The sequence below is a fragment of the Bombus impatiens genome, unplaced genomic scaffold (assembly GCF_000188095.3).
Source record: "Bombus impatiens unplaced genomic scaffold, BIMP_2.2 scf_0091, whole genome shotgun sequence".
NCBI classification, from domain to species: Eukaryota; Metazoa; Arthropoda; class Insecta; order Hymenoptera; family Apidae; genus Bombus; species Bombus impatiens.
Genome location: NT_176510.1, coordinates 743,878 through 762,094, shown reverse-complemented (window position 1 = coordinate 762,094; position 18,217 = coordinate 743,878). Strand labels below are relative to the sequence as shown.

At 32.4% G+C, this 18,217-nt stretch overlaps 4 protein-coding genes across 8 annotated transcripts in view; 2 read left to right on the top strand and 2 right to left on the bottom strand.

The window, feature by feature from the left end:
• The window catches only part of LOC100745810 (ETS-like protein pointed), a 146,539-nt gene extending 143,261 nt beyond the window's left edge, over nt 1-3,278 (bottom strand). Inside the window, exon 1 of one of the 3 annotated variants that reach the window (XM_003485975.4) lies at nt 3,089-3,278. The gene's annotated coding sequence lies outside the window, so the exon portion shown is untranslated. The remainder of the gene's footprint in view (nt 1-3,088) is intronic. The other 2 variants (XM_003485974.4, XM_012394513.3) reach the window with 2 other exon arrangements.
• A 119-nt stretch (nt 3,279-3,397) lies between these two features.
• Nucleotides 3,398-6,471, top strand: LOC100741450 (ATP synthase-coupling factor 6, mitochondrial). 2 transcript variants are annotated; one of them, XM_003485937.4, is made up of 4 exons: nt 3,398-3,824; nt 4,107-4,255; nt 4,331-4,455; nt 4,574-4,594. In XM_003485937.4, exons 2-4 carry the CDS (start codon nt 4,113-4,115, stop codon nt 4,591-4,593), a joined length of 288 nt encoding a protein of 95 aa, XP_003485985.1. In that variant the 5' UTR covers nt 3,398-3,824; nt 4,107-4,112; the 3' UTR covers nt 4,594. The 2 variants fall into 2 exon arrangements, with proteins under 2 accessions (XP_003485985.1, XP_033174279.1); XM_033318388.1 differs by lacking the exon at nt 4,574-4,594 and adding an exon at nt 6,387-6,471 and having other exon boundaries at nt 3,732-3,824; nt 4,108-4,255.
• Nucleotides 4,698-18,217, bottom strand: part of LOC100741328 (DNA polymerase epsilon catalytic subunit A) — a 19,932-nt gene continuing 6,412 nt past the window's right edge. The window contains exons 2-28 of one of the 2 annotated variants that reach the window (XM_003485936.3): nt 13,386-13,519; nt 13,183-13,306; nt 12,890-13,108; nt 12,590-12,822; nt 12,281-12,521; nt 11,893-12,209; nt 11,544-11,790; nt 10,933-11,485; nt 10,412-10,853; nt 10,115-10,352; nt 9,687-10,040; nt 9,403-9,617; nt 9,145-9,328; nt 8,524-9,069; nt 8,197-8,438; nt 7,919-8,123; nt 7,682-7,857; nt 7,441-7,610; nt 7,017-7,353; nt 6,759-6,948; nt 6,517-6,683; nt 6,158-6,446; nt 5,983-6,078; nt 5,626-5,903; nt 5,421-5,553; nt 5,135-5,346; nt 4,698-5,073 (exon numbers count right to left, since the gene is read on the bottom strand). In XM_003485936.3, the coding sequence (XP_003485984.1) occupies nt 4,764-5,073; nt 5,135-5,346; nt 5,421-5,553; nt 5,626-5,903; nt 5,983-6,078; nt 6,158-6,446; nt 6,517-6,683; nt 6,759-6,948; nt 7,017-7,353; nt 7,441-7,610; nt 7,682-7,857; nt 7,919-8,123; nt 8,197-8,438; nt 8,524-9,069; nt 9,145-9,328; nt 9,403-9,617; nt 9,687-10,040; nt 10,115-10,352; nt 10,412-10,853; nt 10,933-11,485; nt 11,544-11,790; nt 11,893-12,209; nt 12,281-12,521; nt 12,590-12,822; nt 12,890-13,108; nt 13,183-13,306; nt 13,386-13,471 (6,804 nt within the window). In that variant the 5' untranslated portion in view covers nt 13,472-13,519 and the 3' untranslated portion in view covers nt 4,698-4,763. Of the gene's footprint in view, nt 5,074-5,134; nt 5,347-5,420; nt 5,554-5,625; nt 5,904-5,982; nt 6,079-6,157; nt 6,447-6,516; nt 6,684-6,758; nt 6,949-7,016; nt 7,354-7,440; nt 7,611-7,681; nt 7,858-7,918; nt 8,124-8,196; nt 8,439-8,523; nt 9,070-9,144; nt 9,329-9,402; nt 9,618-9,686; nt 10,041-10,114; nt 10,353-10,411; nt 10,854-10,932; nt 11,486-11,543; nt 11,791-11,892; nt 12,210-12,280; nt 12,522-12,589; nt 12,823-12,889; nt 13,109-13,182; nt 13,307-13,385; nt 13,520-18,217 lie in introns of those variants that run through there. The other variant, XM_033318373.1, reaches the window with a different exon arrangement.
• LOC100745566 (pinin) lies at nt 13,933-16,414 on the top strand. The gene is made up of 5 exons (XM_024372699.2): nt 13,933-14,273; nt 14,640-14,832; nt 14,907-15,080; nt 15,149-15,443; nt 15,522-16,414. The coding sequence occupies exons 1-5, from the start codon at nt 14,113-14,115 to the stop codon at nt 15,833-15,835; spliced, it is 1,137 nt and encodes a 378-aa protein (XP_024228467.1). The 5' UTR covers nt 13,933-14,112; the 3' UTR covers nt 15,836-16,414.

Sequence of the window (18,217 nt, the reverse complement as noted above, 5' to 3'; positions counted from 1 at the left end):
GATTATAAGGGTTATATACCTTTATCTTAAATAAATTTATTATCCTTCCAAAAGAACTCCACGATTGAAAGATAATTTTATTATATCTTGTGATTATGCAATATTAACGATATCCTTGGAAATGGATGCCCATTTTTTTTTAAATTAGTTAACAATAATATAAGAATGTAATCAATACAATAAATTTGAACTCCAAATAAAGGGAAAATAATACTATTTTGAAAAACACTACAAAAAGTTGAACTATTTTCATAAAAAGAAATTTATGACTTGCTACCGTTTTGAGCGATAACAAAATGGCGGAAAGAACAAGTATGTATAAAATTCTTACGTCTGTTTCGTTTTTCTGAGACACCGTGTATAAACTGGATCGTCCTTCGAGAAGCTGGAGTGTCTATTGTTTCAACTCCGGCGAAAGAGCAATATAATATCTTTCGAGAAGCTGCCGCTGGGTTTCCAGATGCGGGCAGACGTTCCTCTAGGTTCTCCATGCACGAGATGCATGGACCCGTATGTAAGTTTCAGCACCCACGAAGGACCCATATGGGGAAAAATTTCATTACTCGCTTGACTTTCGAACTTATTAAAACCGACATGATATTTCTTTTCCATTCATAACTTTCGAATTCGTAACACCAACTCAACCCACGCCACGAACTACCGATGCACTACTGCCAGCTTAAAATTTGAACGTTAAGAAAAAAACGCTTCGTTCGAGAATCGAAGGCACGCTATTATCGAACGATCGTCACTCGAACTCGTATTGTTGCAAACGTCATACAATTGGCTATACTCTGTTGAACGAGTCAAGTCAGGAGTGGTAAATAACATCACGTGATCAAAATCTAGAGCAAAACAGGATCGATTGTCAATCTTGAATTTTAAGATATAAAATGGAAAGTTATTTTTTCCAAATAAGTGTATTTTTTAAAATCTATCGACTTAGATTCGTTGCCAATTAACCAAACAAATTTTACTAAGCAGCTAGATTAGAATTTTCTACAATCCCTGAAGAGTATAATTTACTAACAATTACCGAGCAATAGTTGACCGATTAATCAGTTGTGTATATGATAAATATACTGATCTGTTAAAAAAAGAAGCAACAATTTACCTCAAAGTGGAAGTTCTCTCTTTTTCTAGTTTTTCCAACAGAAAGCATATTTGGCAAAACAAGAATCGTCTTGTCTCTAAACCGATCAACGCGCAACGGTTTCTTTTTCTCTTTCTCTAGCATACATGCTCCCTCTCCCCTTTATATTCTTTCCTCACATCTTCTTCTTCCTCCCTTCTTCCTTTCTATCCCTCGTGCGATGTCAGAACGTTCGCGGAGCTTTGTCATCGTGGTGTCTTCTCTGGCCTTTGATATTTGTCGCGTCTTTGGTAGAAAGAAGAAACAGTCGAGAGACAAACGAGGGAAGAAGCATGGTAGGTCGCAGCGTTGCCATGCTGTACTCCCCGAGATCCGAGAAAGTGTACAAAAACCATTCGACCCACCAACACCGAGGGCATCGCGTTCCTTTTTTAAATTGCCAGGCTAGCCATCCCCTCGTATGCGTTTAACTTACACTGTCCAACACACTATTTCTCTCTCTCCCCCTTGCGTTTCCTATCTCTTTACCCCCTCCTCCCCCTCCTCCTCCCTTGCGCTCTTTTTCTCTCGTCTCTGTCTGTATGTATACCAAATACTGTTCGACGGAAATATTACCTACACGCGTTACCAGCGAAATATGTTACGCAGACACCGTAGAAAAAATGATCCAGATCTGGCATAAATTATTTGTCAGAGTCTAAAATATTGGGTTAAATATTCCACAAAAATACAGCCTAATATTATCACACTATCTAGATTAATGCTTTAGTAAAAATCGATGAATTTTTATGAGCTCGACTAGGTTGGCAATAATGATCTATTGGATATTTCTGTACGAAACTAGTCTCAGCATATAAAAACTAATGAGATTTTTTTACATATATATTTACATCATTATGCGTTATCTGTAATAAAAATCACAAATAATTGTAAAATGTCGTAATAGAATTTCATAATCGAAGTGTTATAAGATATGTTCATTCGTTAAACACAATATCGATTCTGTATCACTCGATATATTGTATCTTGTAGTGCGTTATCGATATATTTATTTTTTGATTTATAATTATGTATGCAAAAAAACAATTTCCGACACACCTTACTCAAAGATTATTATTAAAAGATTCCACAAACGAACAGTAAGTACGTTGGTCGAAATGATAAAAAAAGAAATAGCAAGTAACGTAAAATGTGATACGATTATCAGGTACGAGATATTTACGATCGATACGAAAGACTTAATCTTCGAAATGTTCTTGCAAACATCGAGAGTCGAATTTCACTTTGAAAGAACCTTATTTGAAACATGCCAATTACATACATATGTATATTCGAGTCACGACCGAGTACAATAGAATCGTTATCTCTATTGTGCAATCAATTTTTCTTCAAATAAATATATTTCAAGCGAGACAAAGATATGAATAATAAACGATATGACGTAAGTAAACGAATATCTCCTAAATCGTACGGTAGGCTTACACAAGATAATACGTTCGTGAATACAATACTACGAAAGCTATGATATAAAAGAATTCGTTTTGTTACACAGAGGTGACATCAAATACAAAAAATAAAATGTAACCGCATATTTAAGGAAAACAAAACTTCTATTTATTTACCTCCAATTCGGCTCCAGCCGATAGAAATAAACAAATAAAACCTGTGACATGCTTGTACATGTAACGTACTTAGATTATAATATACGTATCTTAATTTTCCGTGGGATGCAAAGTAACCAAGAGAACACTCGTCAAAACAAATATACGCCTGACCGAACGTAGGCGTATACTTTTCTGACGCTACGTTCTACCCTGTTGTAATATTTTAGAATTTCTTCGTCTCGTTTTGCTACATCGTTTTCATAGTAAAAAAACTCGAAACTCTGGCCTAACATAAGACCAATACAATTCAGAAGTTTCGAAGATTTGCGTTCGCGCGCTCGTATCACGCAGAAAGCGCGCAGGTGGACTGTCTTTTAACGTGTTCACTTACCTGTTCTCCAACGTAAAATCCAGTGAAGAGCGCAACCGTGTCAATTGTCCAGATAATGTCCACGAAAAACACCAAACAGGAATCGAACACAAAACAAGAATCACGTGTACGACTGTGAGGCGCACGCACATCGGCAGCACTAACGCGGTATACCCGTACACAATACAGATTACAAATATATTATGGCCACGGCTCAGGCGTTCATGAATGAAACTAAAAGCGGGTTCACCTCCCCACCCCGGGGCACAGTGCCTTTAGCCAATCACTGATGGGCGAACGTATTCTCCTCTGTGATTCGTTGTCGTATTCTGCGCATTCCGTTGGAACATTACTGCAGTCGGGGTATACAAATAATAGATGGTTCACACTAACTTCAATTTTTACCTACTATTTTGTTAATGTACATTATAAAAATTAAAAAGTAAACTTTTAAAAATATAAATCTGAAATACAAACATAAGCTCGATAGGGTGGACCAATTTATACTGATACTATTATTATAAATATATAAATATTAGCTAGAAATAGATAACTAAATAAATATTTTGATCTTTTTGATAGATTTATTTTTAAAATATTAATATCTTTACTTTATTATATTGTGCAATTTTAACCAATCACGTAGCCTGTTGGTGGAGTTTATTATACATAAGTAAGAGTGCATTCTATATATTGACATATATTCTAGGGTAACGAATAACGACAAGTACCTCGTAGGTTTTGTCCGAATAAAAAGGTAAAGGTGTAGTACTTTAAATTCATATTACGATTTTTAACAGTATTATTTATCTTTTTTGTATCTCGACAAGTTTTTATCATGTTTTATTCTGTTTATTACATCTTATGTAATAAACGTAACCTATATTACATAAGAGAAATCTTGTATAGCATTTCCTTTATTTAGAAATTTGAATCTATATGTTAAACAATTTTCGTTATTGACTTTGTTTCTTGTCATTTATCATTTTATCATTTTTCCATTTAAAGTTAAATATGCATTTTATATTCGATTTGTTAGGGAAAAATGCTTATCCAGAGAGTCATTACAAGTGTACCAAAAGTTATCAAACGTAACATTGGTATTCTTGCACCAGCACTTCAAAAAGCAACGGATCCTATACAACAACTTTTCTTAGACAAAATACGCGAATATTCTGCAAAAAGCGCGTAAGTAAAAATAAAATATCTCAACACAAGTGTCCTAATATCGATTTATGTCTTAATATCAATCCATAAATTTAGTGGTGGAAAGTTAGTTGATGCTACTCCTGAACTTGAAAAAGAGAGGAAATCTGAGCTTGATAGAATTCGGAAACAATATGACATAAAGGGTGATCCAAAAGACTTCCCAAAATTTAAATTTGAAGGTATGTTCATTACTTAAATTATTAATAGGAGTATATATAGTATTTTATATTATATTAAACGAGTTGAAAGTCTTGCAATTATAAAGTATTACAAAACATGAAAGATCTTTTCTTTCAGCTCCAGTAGTGGAAAAATGAATATATTACATAACTCTTTACAAGTATATATAAAACTAGAATATTAAAATTGTTATACTTGATAAATAGTTGTAGAAATATATGTATATGTAAAATTATAAATATAAGGTTAAACTTTATTTTCCTTAATATTGCTTAAATTAGATATAATCACAGTAAAAACATATAAATTACTTTGAATCTACAAGAACTTTTGTATTCTGGATAATTTCTAACAATGTTTTCATATTAGATTTTATGGCCACAGATTTACAGATCTTCATAAACTTCTCTATTTCACTTTTAGGAATCAAAGTTTTAAAGTTACCAGAACAAGAACAAAGTTCGTTCATATTTTCCCTCTTAATTTCGTTACATTTACAACATTGTAAATCTTGCAACATGTAAGCCATACTTTTATGATTTAACATGTCCATCAAAAGGAACTCTATTTCATCATTGTCATAGTCCATTTTACAAAGAGGACATTTCCATATGTACCTGTACAAACAGTAGTATTATGTACTAGAATACAAATAGCTTTTATAATATTGTGCATTACCTATCCCGATCCATGGTACAAAAGTTATCTTTGCAAAGATCGATGTCCCTTGTGTGGTTACATACTTTACAAATAATTTCAGGCACAATTAAAGAAATGCACGGATCTTTCCAATCAACTAGATCGCTGAAACTGCCAACTCTAATTAGCTTTAACATGTTTGTTCGCAAATAGTATACTTCGTTTTCAACTTCTGCATCCAGAGATAAAACCTGATATTAAAATTAATTTTTATTTACTTTCCTCGTAAAATAATCCTAACATATTCGTATTCGTGTTCAAATACCTTACAAACTGATTTTATTAACTCCAATGCTGGATTAATTTTCTTACTGTCTTTACCATCTAAATCTAAGTTTGGACATTCTTCAATTGTTAATGTTTTTTCTGGAAGATTTTTATGTATTTTCTGTACAATTCTATAACATAATTGAATAAAATATGTCAATCAAGTTCTTCATATAATGATAAAGTAAAACAATTATACTTACTGGAATAATTTTTGGGACATATCTCCCTTTATCAGTTTTTTAGCAAATTCTGCTGTATTCTCAAGTGATCCTAATCCAAGTTGTGCAGTTGTGCAGTTGTGTGATAATTGACTTAAATTATTTAAGTTCCTAGGCCTTACAGTAGTATTCAATTCATTTTCCAATATGAACTGATAAATTGCATGGAAGTATCCCGCTATTATAGCAGTAAAGCTAGATTGACATGCAGCTTCTTTGGGGAGACACTCCATTAAATTCCAATTCATTACTATTTCAGGCTTAATAACAGAGAAAATCCAATGAAAATATCACAAATAGAAAACAAAAAAAGAATTGTATGTCTTAGTAAACACTTACCTCGCCGTCATTCTCATCTTCAGCATTTTCACTATTTGTATCCGTAATATTCTCTATATCTTTTGGTAATTTTCCTTTTATACCTCCATAATTATGCTGTTAATTAATACAAATGTTTTTATATATTAAAGTATGCCATTTATTATTATATTGAAAGAATTGAAATTTTACTTACTACATCAAGCCATGTTAAATACTCCCAACACTGTTCAAAAGTTATTTCAATACTGTGGAATAGTTCTTTATCGCGTATTGTTTGAACAACGAATTCCATATAGTTTAATGCATCACTCATTGTCCTTTTCTTGGTACAAATGATGATTTTATTAAAATTGGCAAAAATAATTATGGATCCCAGATTTTTAAATTCTGCTAATAACTGCGCGAATAATTTTTTCATATAGGTATGCAAAGTTCTTTTCAAAGCAGGATCGTAAAGTAAAGAACTGGGTGAACGTAACCATCTAAGAAGTATAAATTTACGAATTAAAAAAAAAACAGGTGTAACATTGGTATAGAAATGTCCGTGCTTACCTGTAAAAATGAATAATTTGATAATCTGCAAATATATTTTTATGAACTGATACATCTAGCAGCCATGTGTTTACCATATTTCGCAATATTCTAAAAGCAGGACTGCAAAGAACAGTTTCGTCGTAATTAGGAATTATATTTGTCATGCCATCATGTGTTGCCATATCCTATGGAAAAATTTGAGTTACATATAAATATATTCTTATACGCTTTCTAACACGTTCTTTTTCTAAATTATATACTTGAACAGATGTCTGTTGTTGAGTGTGGAATGCGACAAAATTACTAGTTCCATCAATATCGTGAATATGGTGATGCTGTAATAATGTATTTACTGCTAAACTTTCTATCTCCAATTCAATACAAACACTAGAATAAGTTCCGGCATTATTTGCAGCAGAATGTAAACTTTCTTCATAATCTGTCAGTAATCTGTAATTGATTGCATATATTAAGATAATGGTAGTAATTCAAATTTCATGTTTAAGCGTAAATGCAACCTGTTATCATCATTTTCACTGCCACCCAAGTCTGGTTTCTCTGTTGGAGAACACCATAATACAAAGTTATTCTTTTGCAAATGTCTTGCAAAAAATAAGTCTGCACCAAAAACAATAGGATCCGCAGGAATATTTCCAATTGGCACATGAAGGAATCTACATTGTTCTGTCATTAATTCATAAATTTGCTGGCTCTTAAGGTAATGACGTAACATCGTTTTTGCACCAACTTTCTGCCACTCCAGTGTATTGTATAAAGTTTCAATATCTTGTACATAGGTGCTAATTAGAGGAAAGTCATTAAGTAATGGCATGTGAGTTACTAATGTCGTTTTATCTAAGGTAAAAACGTAAAATAGAAAAATAAAATAAATGGCAAAAATTTAATGAAAAATTTTTGCATATAAATCTAAATAAAATGTACCTAAAGCTGTCTGAATAATAAATATTGTTGCACCATGTCCCTCGTTTTTATATGTAGTTATAACTGCTTGTAAAATACGACAGACTTGTTGAAAGTTTGTTTCAAATTTTAATTCGAATCGCATCGACTCTGGTAAAAATGTTACTTTGTCTTCCCCATTTGTGGATATACTGCAAAAGAATTACTTTAGAATCATTTTCACAGACTAGTAAAAGCATAACTCAGATTTTGTAAATTATACACTGTATCCCGTTCTTGAATGTACAACGTGTTCATATTAGGCATCTGATTTGACGAAACAGAATCCAAAACAAATATATGAGCTCTTTTAGTTGCATTTAAAAACAGTCCCCATAAAGCTCTTTGATGGTTTGAACTCCAATGATGATATAAGAAAATATAATTAGTTTCATTAAGCTGAAATAAAACAGATATTCTTTTAGACCAAAGAAAAAATTACAAGTTAAAATACCATTACATTTTTAAGATATGATTGCACAGCAACACTCTTGTATTCTAACTGATCTAGGGCAAATGTATCTGCACCATCTGCCATGGTCCGTGCTGCCTTAGGATCAACTGTACAAACGCATCCTAATTGAAGAATAGCTCTAAACTCTAGTGACATTTGAGTTTCATAAATTCCTTCAATTTCTGGTCTACTCATATCTTCTAAAAGCTCCCTATGAGCAAATTAGGATAATTTAGATAATTAAATATAAAGTATCATCAAAAAATTTAAAGAATGAAACTCACTGACTGTATAATTGAAACTGTGTTTCCGGCACAGTATATTGATATAAATTATATATAGGTCGAGATCGTGGAAGAACTTTCTTGCTTTCTTTCCAAGATACTTTTTTACCTGGTTCTGGATTAGGTTTAGGTTTACGAGTATTTACATAAAATATACGAGGTATTATAAGACGCAATTGATGTAAATCTCTATCGACTAATACCCATAATCGATATAAACCAGGCTTGTTTGTTGGTGATATCTAAACCGATAAATTAATTATTTAAATCATTCCATACAATTATTTAATTTTGATTATTGTTGTTAAAAAAGAACATTTTTCTTACTTGAATAATTTGCCATGGATTCATAAGCAATTTTCTTTGAGTTCGCTTGAAAAAACCACCCAATGTAGATGTATTGGTATCTCTTGCAACACCCCAAGAAACTTCATCTCCATCATTATTAGAACGCTTACTCTTCTTGCTCTTCTGATATTCAGCCCTTTGCTTAGCTTGATGAGCCCATTTCTGTTTGTGGAATTCCAACCATTTTAATCTTTCTTCCTTTGTTGTTCCCATTGGTGGTGGTGAACCTAGAACTTCTTTCCAACTTTTATTTGCATTTTCTGCTTCGTTTCCTTCTAAAAATTGTCGTTTTCTTTTATTAACAATTGGCAATGACTGCTTAGAAGTTGAGGGTTTCCCGGCGATATCCTCTATATCGCATGTTTCAGATGATTCTATATCTTGGTTGCCAATATTTTTTTCTTTATCTTTAGGCATCATGGTAAACATATCAGTAATCTTTTTTTGTTTATGCGTTGCACTTTTTTCCATTACTCTTTTATGCAACCAGTCTGGGTGCTTCACTCTAGGAACCGGATTGGATAACTAAAAAAGAATTATTCTCCTATTATTATATTTAAATTAGGAAGTTTCAAATATCTAGATAAATAAAATAAATACTCCTTGCATTGCTGCTGGAATTGTAATAATTTTTTGAATAGCACTTCCGAGTCTTTCAATATAATAACTCCAATCTAAAATATCCCGTATGTCGTCGCTTTGTAAACTAGAATCTTTTAACCATTTTCGTAAATAGTATTTTCTTATTGCAGGTTCCGATTGAAATATTGCTAATGGTATTGCCCTAATTGTATAACGAAATATGTAATTTTATTGTCATACAATTTTCTTCATACAGAAGCAAAACTTCATCCCTACCGTTCTGTAACTGGTGCGCCTTGAGGTTTATTAGCAATAATGTATTTACATGCTAAGCCAGCATCTTTAATCATTTGATCACCTAAAAATTCTGCTAATCTTTTAGCAGTAGAAATAGACGTTGACTTTTGACTCCCATATTCTTCCAATTTTCGTGACATTGATTTGTTTTCGGATATAAGTTCAAATAATTCCGAATCTGGCATATCTGCACACTATAAAGATTTATATATTTAGTTATTAATATGTTACATGTAACAGAATCAACAATATTGGATATTTACTTTGCTATAAAGAATATCAAGCCAATAATCTGCATCTTTAGCTACTGACGCATAGCACTCTTCTAATGTGCTACCTTTTAAGAAAGATTCGAATACGGACGTCTGAAAAACTTTTATTAGCTGAAGTTCACCTCTTCGTTTTACTTCAAAACCTTTCAGCTCAGCCAAAGAACCGTCGAAGTTAAAGACTGCATATCGTTTTTTTAATTTTTTTCCTTCTTCTTTTGCTGCAGGTAATACCATAGCTAAATAAGGACCATCCACTTCAAAAAATATAGAGTTTTCACTCTTAATTTTATATGTAAGATTTTCAGGATCGACGAGTTCATGGTATACGTCATTAGTAAATTGATCCTATAAATAATATGAAAATGATACAAAAAAAGAGCTCTAGTTAATAAAAAAATGTCGTCGCGATGCTGATTTACCTTCACCATAAAATTAAGAACAGCATTCGGATATGATACTACCAATTTTTTTTTCTTTGGGTGAGTAGTATGAACAACAACATTATCAGGAAAAGATGCTGGTAGAACGCACCAGATTCCATCCGTATCTAATTCTAAAGGTCGGCCAACTTGTTCGATAATTTCTCTAGCTCTCATAATAATGTGTGCTCCCGTGTAACATACTATGCCACCCATCTCCATACTAAACCATCGAGACCTAACATATCGAACATTGTATTAATAATTTTAAATATAAGAAAAGATAAACATACATACCCTTTTCTCATAACGTATCCATAGAAGGAATTTAAGATACATTTGTGTGCCAGTTGTAATGAATCATATAGTACTTCTCGATTTTTAGCAGATTTAATATCAGCAGCATCTCCTTTTGCTACGGCTGCCGCCACCTCTTGTTTAGCTACTTTAGTAAGCGCCTTGTATTCATATCTCCTATCTCTAAACGCTCGTACAGTGTCAACATAAAATGAATTCTCTTTTTGGCAAATCGTTTGTGTTCTTTCTTCCATGCTAGTAATCTTAACTTTCTTGTAAGCTTTCTTACAGTATTCTGTGAGTCGTTTCTTCTCATACGATACTTGTTCCTCTTTAGATAATTCATGATATGCCCTACGAGCACCGCCTGGGAATTGCGGTGGAAATTTTTCATTTTCAAGTTGTTGCTGCATTCGTTGATATTCACTTAAAGTTGCAGTAACTGAAATCAAGTAAAAATATGTTTGTATGTAAGAATAAACAAATTTAACAACTATTATTTACGCATCTTGTTGTCTTACAATATTCTCCTCTCCACATCCACTCCATTTTTCTTTGACAAAGTGCTCCTGGTTTATTATAATTACATGCAGCACATACAGTTTCATCGACCATCGCGGATGGTTGAAGACGATTGGTTAAAATAATATTTGGATACATAGCACCGACATCTAAGTGATATATTACGGGGTTCTCTAATCTCAGTGGTTGATTTCTTAAACCTTCCAATTTCACTGTAATTTCTTCAACCACTTCCTCAAAATTTGTAACCATTTCCATGGGCACTTTTTCTTCTTCTTGTATAGCATGCTTTAATGCAGATTCAACGCCATTTATTAATTCTTCTACTGCACTTGGTACTATTTTAAAACGACAAGGAATATCGGCTCTGAAAACACCAGATTCTAAAGCTTCAACATGTCCTCCAACATACGTTTCTTGATCCAATAAATGACCATCTTTCGTAAATTTGTTGAATTCCTGCTCCTGTTTGTTAGGAAATATAATGTTAGCTTGAAAAGCTTGCACCATTAAGAGGGATTCACATAATGTACCAGATCCCTTTCTAAGTACCTGTAAATGAAGAAATATAATTTATATCATCTTTACTATAGCTTGTTATATAACTTACTTCATCTGGTTCCATAGGAATAATGGTACACAGAGCAAATATGAAAGGATGAACATATTTATAGTAAAGATAGTACGTTGCAACCGCATCAGAAACTGAATAATTTGCGAGAGTCTCTGGGTCCTCAGACGCCAATCTACACATATCTTCGGGATCCAGTTCCACTGGATTATATCTAAGCTTTGCCTTTGCTACAGCTTTTAAATTCTGAGAACCTACAGGAAGGTACGAATCGCGCCTGACCCAACTGCAATGAAAATTATATATTGGAAAAAGCTCCTTATGCAATCGTTCCTTTTGCAATTCTATATGATAGTTTCAATAAATTTAGTTTTATATATTGCAGTACCATAAACAGTCCATATGCATGGCTGGTCTACTGCTGTAAACTCCATCACGATTTTTAGAAAAACCAATTCTGTCTTTCATATCCATGTTATGAAAAGCTGCTCTAGTCTCTACAAATGGCCAATCGAAAAAATCACCGTTGTATGTTACGAATATATGTGGTCGAATATCGTTTATGTGATCGAAAAATCTTTTTATTGTGGCCTTTTCATTAGGTTCGTTGAAAACTGTAAAAAATCCCTCAAACTCCGGTTTTGGGGTATACTCAAAATTTTCGATATCATTTGCAATTATTTCTCTATTTGTTATTAAATACCCCTGAAAATGTAAATATGTATAAAATACACTTAAAGTGTCAATTAAGTATTAAAATAAGACATTTTTCATACCTGTCCATCAATCATATATGAGATCATCATAATTTGGTCAGTATCAGCATCTGGAAATTTCAGAGGAAGTTTTGTAGTTTCAATATCATATGCCAACACAATTGGATCAGGTGGTTCAATAAGATCATCTCTCTTTGTAATTGTTGGTATATCATTTCCTCTTGTTTTCACAGAATACCAGTTACCACAACAAATTTTCATGTCTATGGAGACACGAACATGATGTGGTACATCGTATTCTCTGTAGAAATATATGCACGCCGTTAACATAAATATTATACTCAACATCAACAAGTGAAAGTATATTACCTGATATCAAGAATATTATCCATAAAATCTATGGTTTGCTTCTTAATATCTCCTGTACCCTGTTCTGTATTTAGTACATCTGATAACATGTTTGAATAATAGGTATTATGTTTTTCACGTTCCTTATTTAACTTTACAGCTTTCATAATACCACGCCTGACTTTATTCAAGTCCACAGTATTAATAAAAGAAATTTTTAAATATTTCTGTTTTAAACCAATGAGGTGATTTGACTAAAAAGAGATAATAGAGAATTATCAGTTTCAACATTTTTTATACCTACTTTTAATTCTATCATACCAGATCAAGATCTTCTTTATAAATAGTCTGTACTTTATGTATTAAATTAGTATATTTTTTATTTAAACCAGTAGAAACTTCCTCATATGTATCCTTTTTGCATAAAATATAAAAATATGGATTATAGGGATAGGAAATTTTAAATCTAGTACAGTCTTCTTCTAAAAAATAATAGTCCACACCACTCATTAATCTTTTATCATTTTCCATAATTTCTGTCTATAAAAAAGTAAAATAATTTGAGGAACAAATATAAAGCAATTCATAATATTTTATATGGTTTTTATACTTACTGCATGCATATTGATAAGAAATCCTGTTCTTTCCTTCGTATCAGTTACTCTATGAAAACCATATAAACCATCTATTCTTATATTTTCATTAACTTCATTTACCCTGTTGCCCCCTGAAATCTCTCTAAAGAAATGTAAAAAGAATGAATAAATTACAAAAATACTAGTAATCCATAATATAGTTTAAATTACAATTTAATTACCCTGATGCATTTCCTTCTTGACTTTGATTATTCCCTGTATTTTCCTTAAACGGTCGAAATTTCCCTGTATTTTGTAAACTTGTCATTCTGTACGATAATCAATTACGTAAACTATAAGTAGCTTTAATTATAAACTTTAATTATAAACAACAAGGCACTGTGTTACTCGAAGTATATGTGTACAGGTTGTAATTTGCCCGCCAATAGATGTTTTGGGTCTATACATATGTGTGTAATAAGATAGAGAATAAGAAGAGAATATTTCTAATAAAAATACATAATATGTAAGTTGAATAACAATAAAAATTATACTTGTTTTTGTATACAACATACTTTTACATTTATTTAAATTAATTAATCCATATTTTCAAGTAATACATATGTAAGTATATATGATATTACAATTTTAGTTGAAAGCCATCTTTCAAAATTCAATCTCATCATTTCTTTTATTCCTTTCTTTGCTCTAAAAATTTACAACAAATTTTTAAATATCCTAAAGATTAGACTTTTTCTATATAAATTCAGCCAATTGTAATATATTAAGTTAGCATTATGAGAAATTTACTAGAGGTATGATCTACGAGCGCAAGGAAAAGTCCCGAGACTTATCGATTTGGAAAAAGGAACGAAATTGTAGGTGGCTCCACGACAGTAATGCGGTTCGACAACAATCGTTAAGTGAATTGACTTCGCAATTTAAGTGAACGTACAGAGATATAAATAAATGAGAAAATTAGATACACAAGAGGCCTGGGGTGCCGAAAGCTTAGAAGCGCAATTAGAAGCCGCTCGAGATGGTCTTCGGGGACTCGATCGAAGTATTCGAAAGATTTTGGGCCGGGATCTCCCTGATGGAGAAAACGGCCCGCTACAACCACCACCCAGGTTAAATTCTGAATAATTTATTTCCAAATACCCTTAAACCATCATAGCAAAATGCTATTTCATAAAATATACATCTTGCCCAATAGTTCAATAATCTTTGAATGAAACACTGTTGTCTACAAACATAACCTATTTCATTTCGATAGTTTCCACTTTATTAAATTATACGTGATCTCATTGTATTTACTTACGTATCGTAGTAATGTTGTAATGAGAGCTTTATTTGCTTAAGTGCACGATATATAATTACCAAACTTGGTAATGATAAATATTCGTTTCACTTAACTATGTAATCTTATTAAAATAGGAAAGGAAGACTATGTGTATATTTATTGAAATATTCTTCTGCATTTATAATTTCAATAGATTATCACAAAAGAGACCATTGCAAGAGGATAGAAGGCGTGTTGTTTCTGATTTTGTCAACAATGAACTACCTGGTGGAAAAAGGAGATGGCAAGGTTCAAATGGTGAACCAAAAACAGTTTTCAGTCGGTTAAGTGCACGTGTTCCTTCTAATAATGACGATAGTGCTGATGAAGATGATAATGTTATTAAGGTAGAATTCTATAACAATTTGCTCATTCTTACCGATATATTGTTTTATGTATTATTATTGAATGGGTATTTTAGCCAGCAGTGTCTTCGAGAGTGATAGCAACACCGAGAGAGATTCCATCTAGACAGGAAGTTATTAGACGGGAAAGAATAGATGAACGTAGCAGACAAAGGAATAAACGAATGTTTGGTGCCCTTTTAGGAACATTACAGAAATTTCGGCAAGAAGAAACTAAACTGAAAGCAAAGGTATATTTCTCTACTTGATATGAGAAAAAATTTTTTTTCATATTTCTGAAAATGACAATCCTTTGTAGGAAGATAAAAAAGCAGAAGTAGAGGCAAGAGTAGAAGAAGCCAGAAGGAGAGAAAAGGAAGAATTACGACGAGAAAGACAACAATTATTCTTATCGCGTAAACGGCAACTAGCAGAAGTCCGAGCACTAGAGGCAAAATTGGCGCGCAGCCGACAATTTCAAGATTGGCGCGCGGCGCAATTACCACTTGCTTCGTTTATAAAAACGCGTGCCCAACCTCCTATTTATTACGTACCAAAGCGTAAACACCCACAAACTGATATTCTACTAGGGCAATCTGCGAAAGAACTTCATGGTACGCACTTCGATAAAGAGCCTTAAGTATAAATTTTAAATAAAAGGAATTATAATATGCATTTGTTTTATATTACAGAGGAGATCGAAAGAAGAGAGAAGGTATTGATCGATGAGCTGGAAGCTATAGAATTGCAAGTAGGTCTCGGAAAACATCAACAAAATTTTGATGGATCCGCAACGTTAAATACAACAGCTGAAGTTCCACAATCGACGGAAGAAGGAGAAGAAAATCGTGATCCAAATCCAGAGAAGAACTTAGAATCAGAGAATAACGAACCGGCTGATGTTCCCATGAAATCCGACAAAGATGAAAATTACGAAAACACGAATGATATTGAAAAGAAGGAGGAAGTAAAGGTAGACGAAGCAAAAGATGAAAATAATGGCTAGTATTAAATGTACTTACAATAATTGTACATATTACGTACATTGAATGGTCCAACGAAGGAGAAGATGTTTTTCTTACACAACACTTTACATGTATGAATGAATTTTACAATTTTCAAAGAAAACATTTCACTTTTTACTTGTCATCATATAGATATTCATTCCCTTCATCGAATTATATGCTCATTTTGTCATCATTCGTCAAGTAGCAAACATTATTCAGATTTTTCTTAGATGTAAGAAGAAACACTATGATCCGGAATGTAGTTGTATTTCATTGGAACCAATATTTTTTAAATGTTATATATTTGTATCATGGCTGTTGTAGAATATTATTTAAGTAATTACCATCTTGTAAGTAGGACGAAAACCTTGAGAAATAAGTCGATAAATGACGATAAACAGTCGTGAATTGAATCGATACATTTATAGTTTGGGAAACATTATGTATAATAGTCCGCTCATTGTTTTCTTCGTATCAGCATCTGTCTTTTAATACGTATGTGAAGAAGAGAAGCATTGAATAAGTGATTTAATGCTTTACGTGTATGGTAGAATAAAATATAAATTCCAATTTCGAGCATATCTGTTGGTAACATAGTATAGTTCAAATACTTACGAAAATTATCTTCTTAATTACAAATATGATACAAATCGATGGAAGGTTACAAATAGTCGATATCTTTTAACTTTCGCTACGGTATATCGGAATTTTAATATTTCCACAGAGTTTAGAATAAATCGAATGTATCAACGATACTAATATAACATTCGTAATGAATCTTATTTCAGAGAAGATCCGGTAGAAGAATTGGACATTTTTTGATATAGTTTTGATAGAAAGAAATGCTTTTAACGAATTAAAATCTAACGTATTCGTTAATCTGTATTCTTCTGTCTCGTGTCGCTAGTTTTTTTTCTTTTTTTTTTTTTTTTTTTTTTTTTTGTTGTACACACCATATGTACGATACACATTAATTATGACGGATAAAAAGTCGATAACTTTTTTCCATAGCAATATTAGTAGATATTTGTTACATAAAATCAATTTGAATTTATTATCTTAAGAAAGATAACTTTTCTTTTGTTTTTATTAAATAAGAGATAAACAAATTTTTGAATTACATGTATTTTTAAATAAATTAAAGATGAACGAGATCCTTCTATGTACATGTCCATTTCGTCTTTAGTTAAGTTCTGTTACATATTCGATTAAAATTTTACTATTGATCGAATTTACAATATAACTATTAATAACTTTTAAACCGTTTAAATTTGCCTGAATCGAATACGTAGTATAAATAAAAGTACTTTGCATACTGTTGCATTTTTCGGGCAATTATGCTATCCATACGATTTTCTTTTCGCATATTTTGTAAATTAACTAAATTATAATTAAATTTTTTCAGACTAAATTAATTTTCCAGTAAATGTTCGAACAAAGGATAATACCGAAGAAGTATCATTTTTACTTTCAAAGTTCATTAATTGTCATTTAATCGAACTTGAACACCCCGCAAGATGATACACGATTCAGCGATGAGAAGAGGTACAGTTCATAAAGAAGCGAAGATTAAGCGTTGTAATTCGTTAACTAATTTACGCCCAGAACGTAATTCCGAATCTTTGTCGGTGAATTCTACGGGACATTCTATCTTTCCTGTGATATTCAAAGGTAGGAGGGGATGGCATGAAAGGGGCGTTCCGCCATGCAACCTCGGAATATGGCTAATGCGTCTCTGCGCCGTCGTTCCATCCTCCTTTTGCACTTTGGTAAAATAACTCCTTTGGACAGTAAGCGGTAACCTCTTTACAAAATATTTACATTAAAATATCGTTTAAATGAAATTACTCTAAGTAAGATCGAGTTCAATTAAAGTTACTCTGTAAACGAATACGAATAAAAATGATCATTGATCCGCTGTAGGAGACAGTAGCCAGGCTTATTCGTTAAATCTTTCGAAGACGCGCGAGATGTTACTCTTTGGTCTAAACGAAAACAGTTGCAATTTCTGAAGAATTAAATAAAAACGACAAGACCTTTGCTTCGGTTGAGTTAACGTTCTTACAATCTTCGTAGTTTCGTGGTTGAAGTATTTATCTCGTGTGACGACACACGAGACTCGTTAAAATTGGACGGAGCAGGTTCATAACAAGGTAAAAGAAGATTCTGTTTTTACCACACACATAAAATACGATCCTCTCTGTTCCACCATTTTACCAGCTGATAAATAATTCTAAAAACCGCTTTGAAGACTAGACGAGGTAAATACACGAGATCGCCTCGCACGTTACTCGTCGCTCGTCCACGGAAGCGAAAAAAGGGAACAGATTAAAAGTTGGAGCGGCGACGCTCGACATCGGATAGCGCAGAGGCATGAAGCG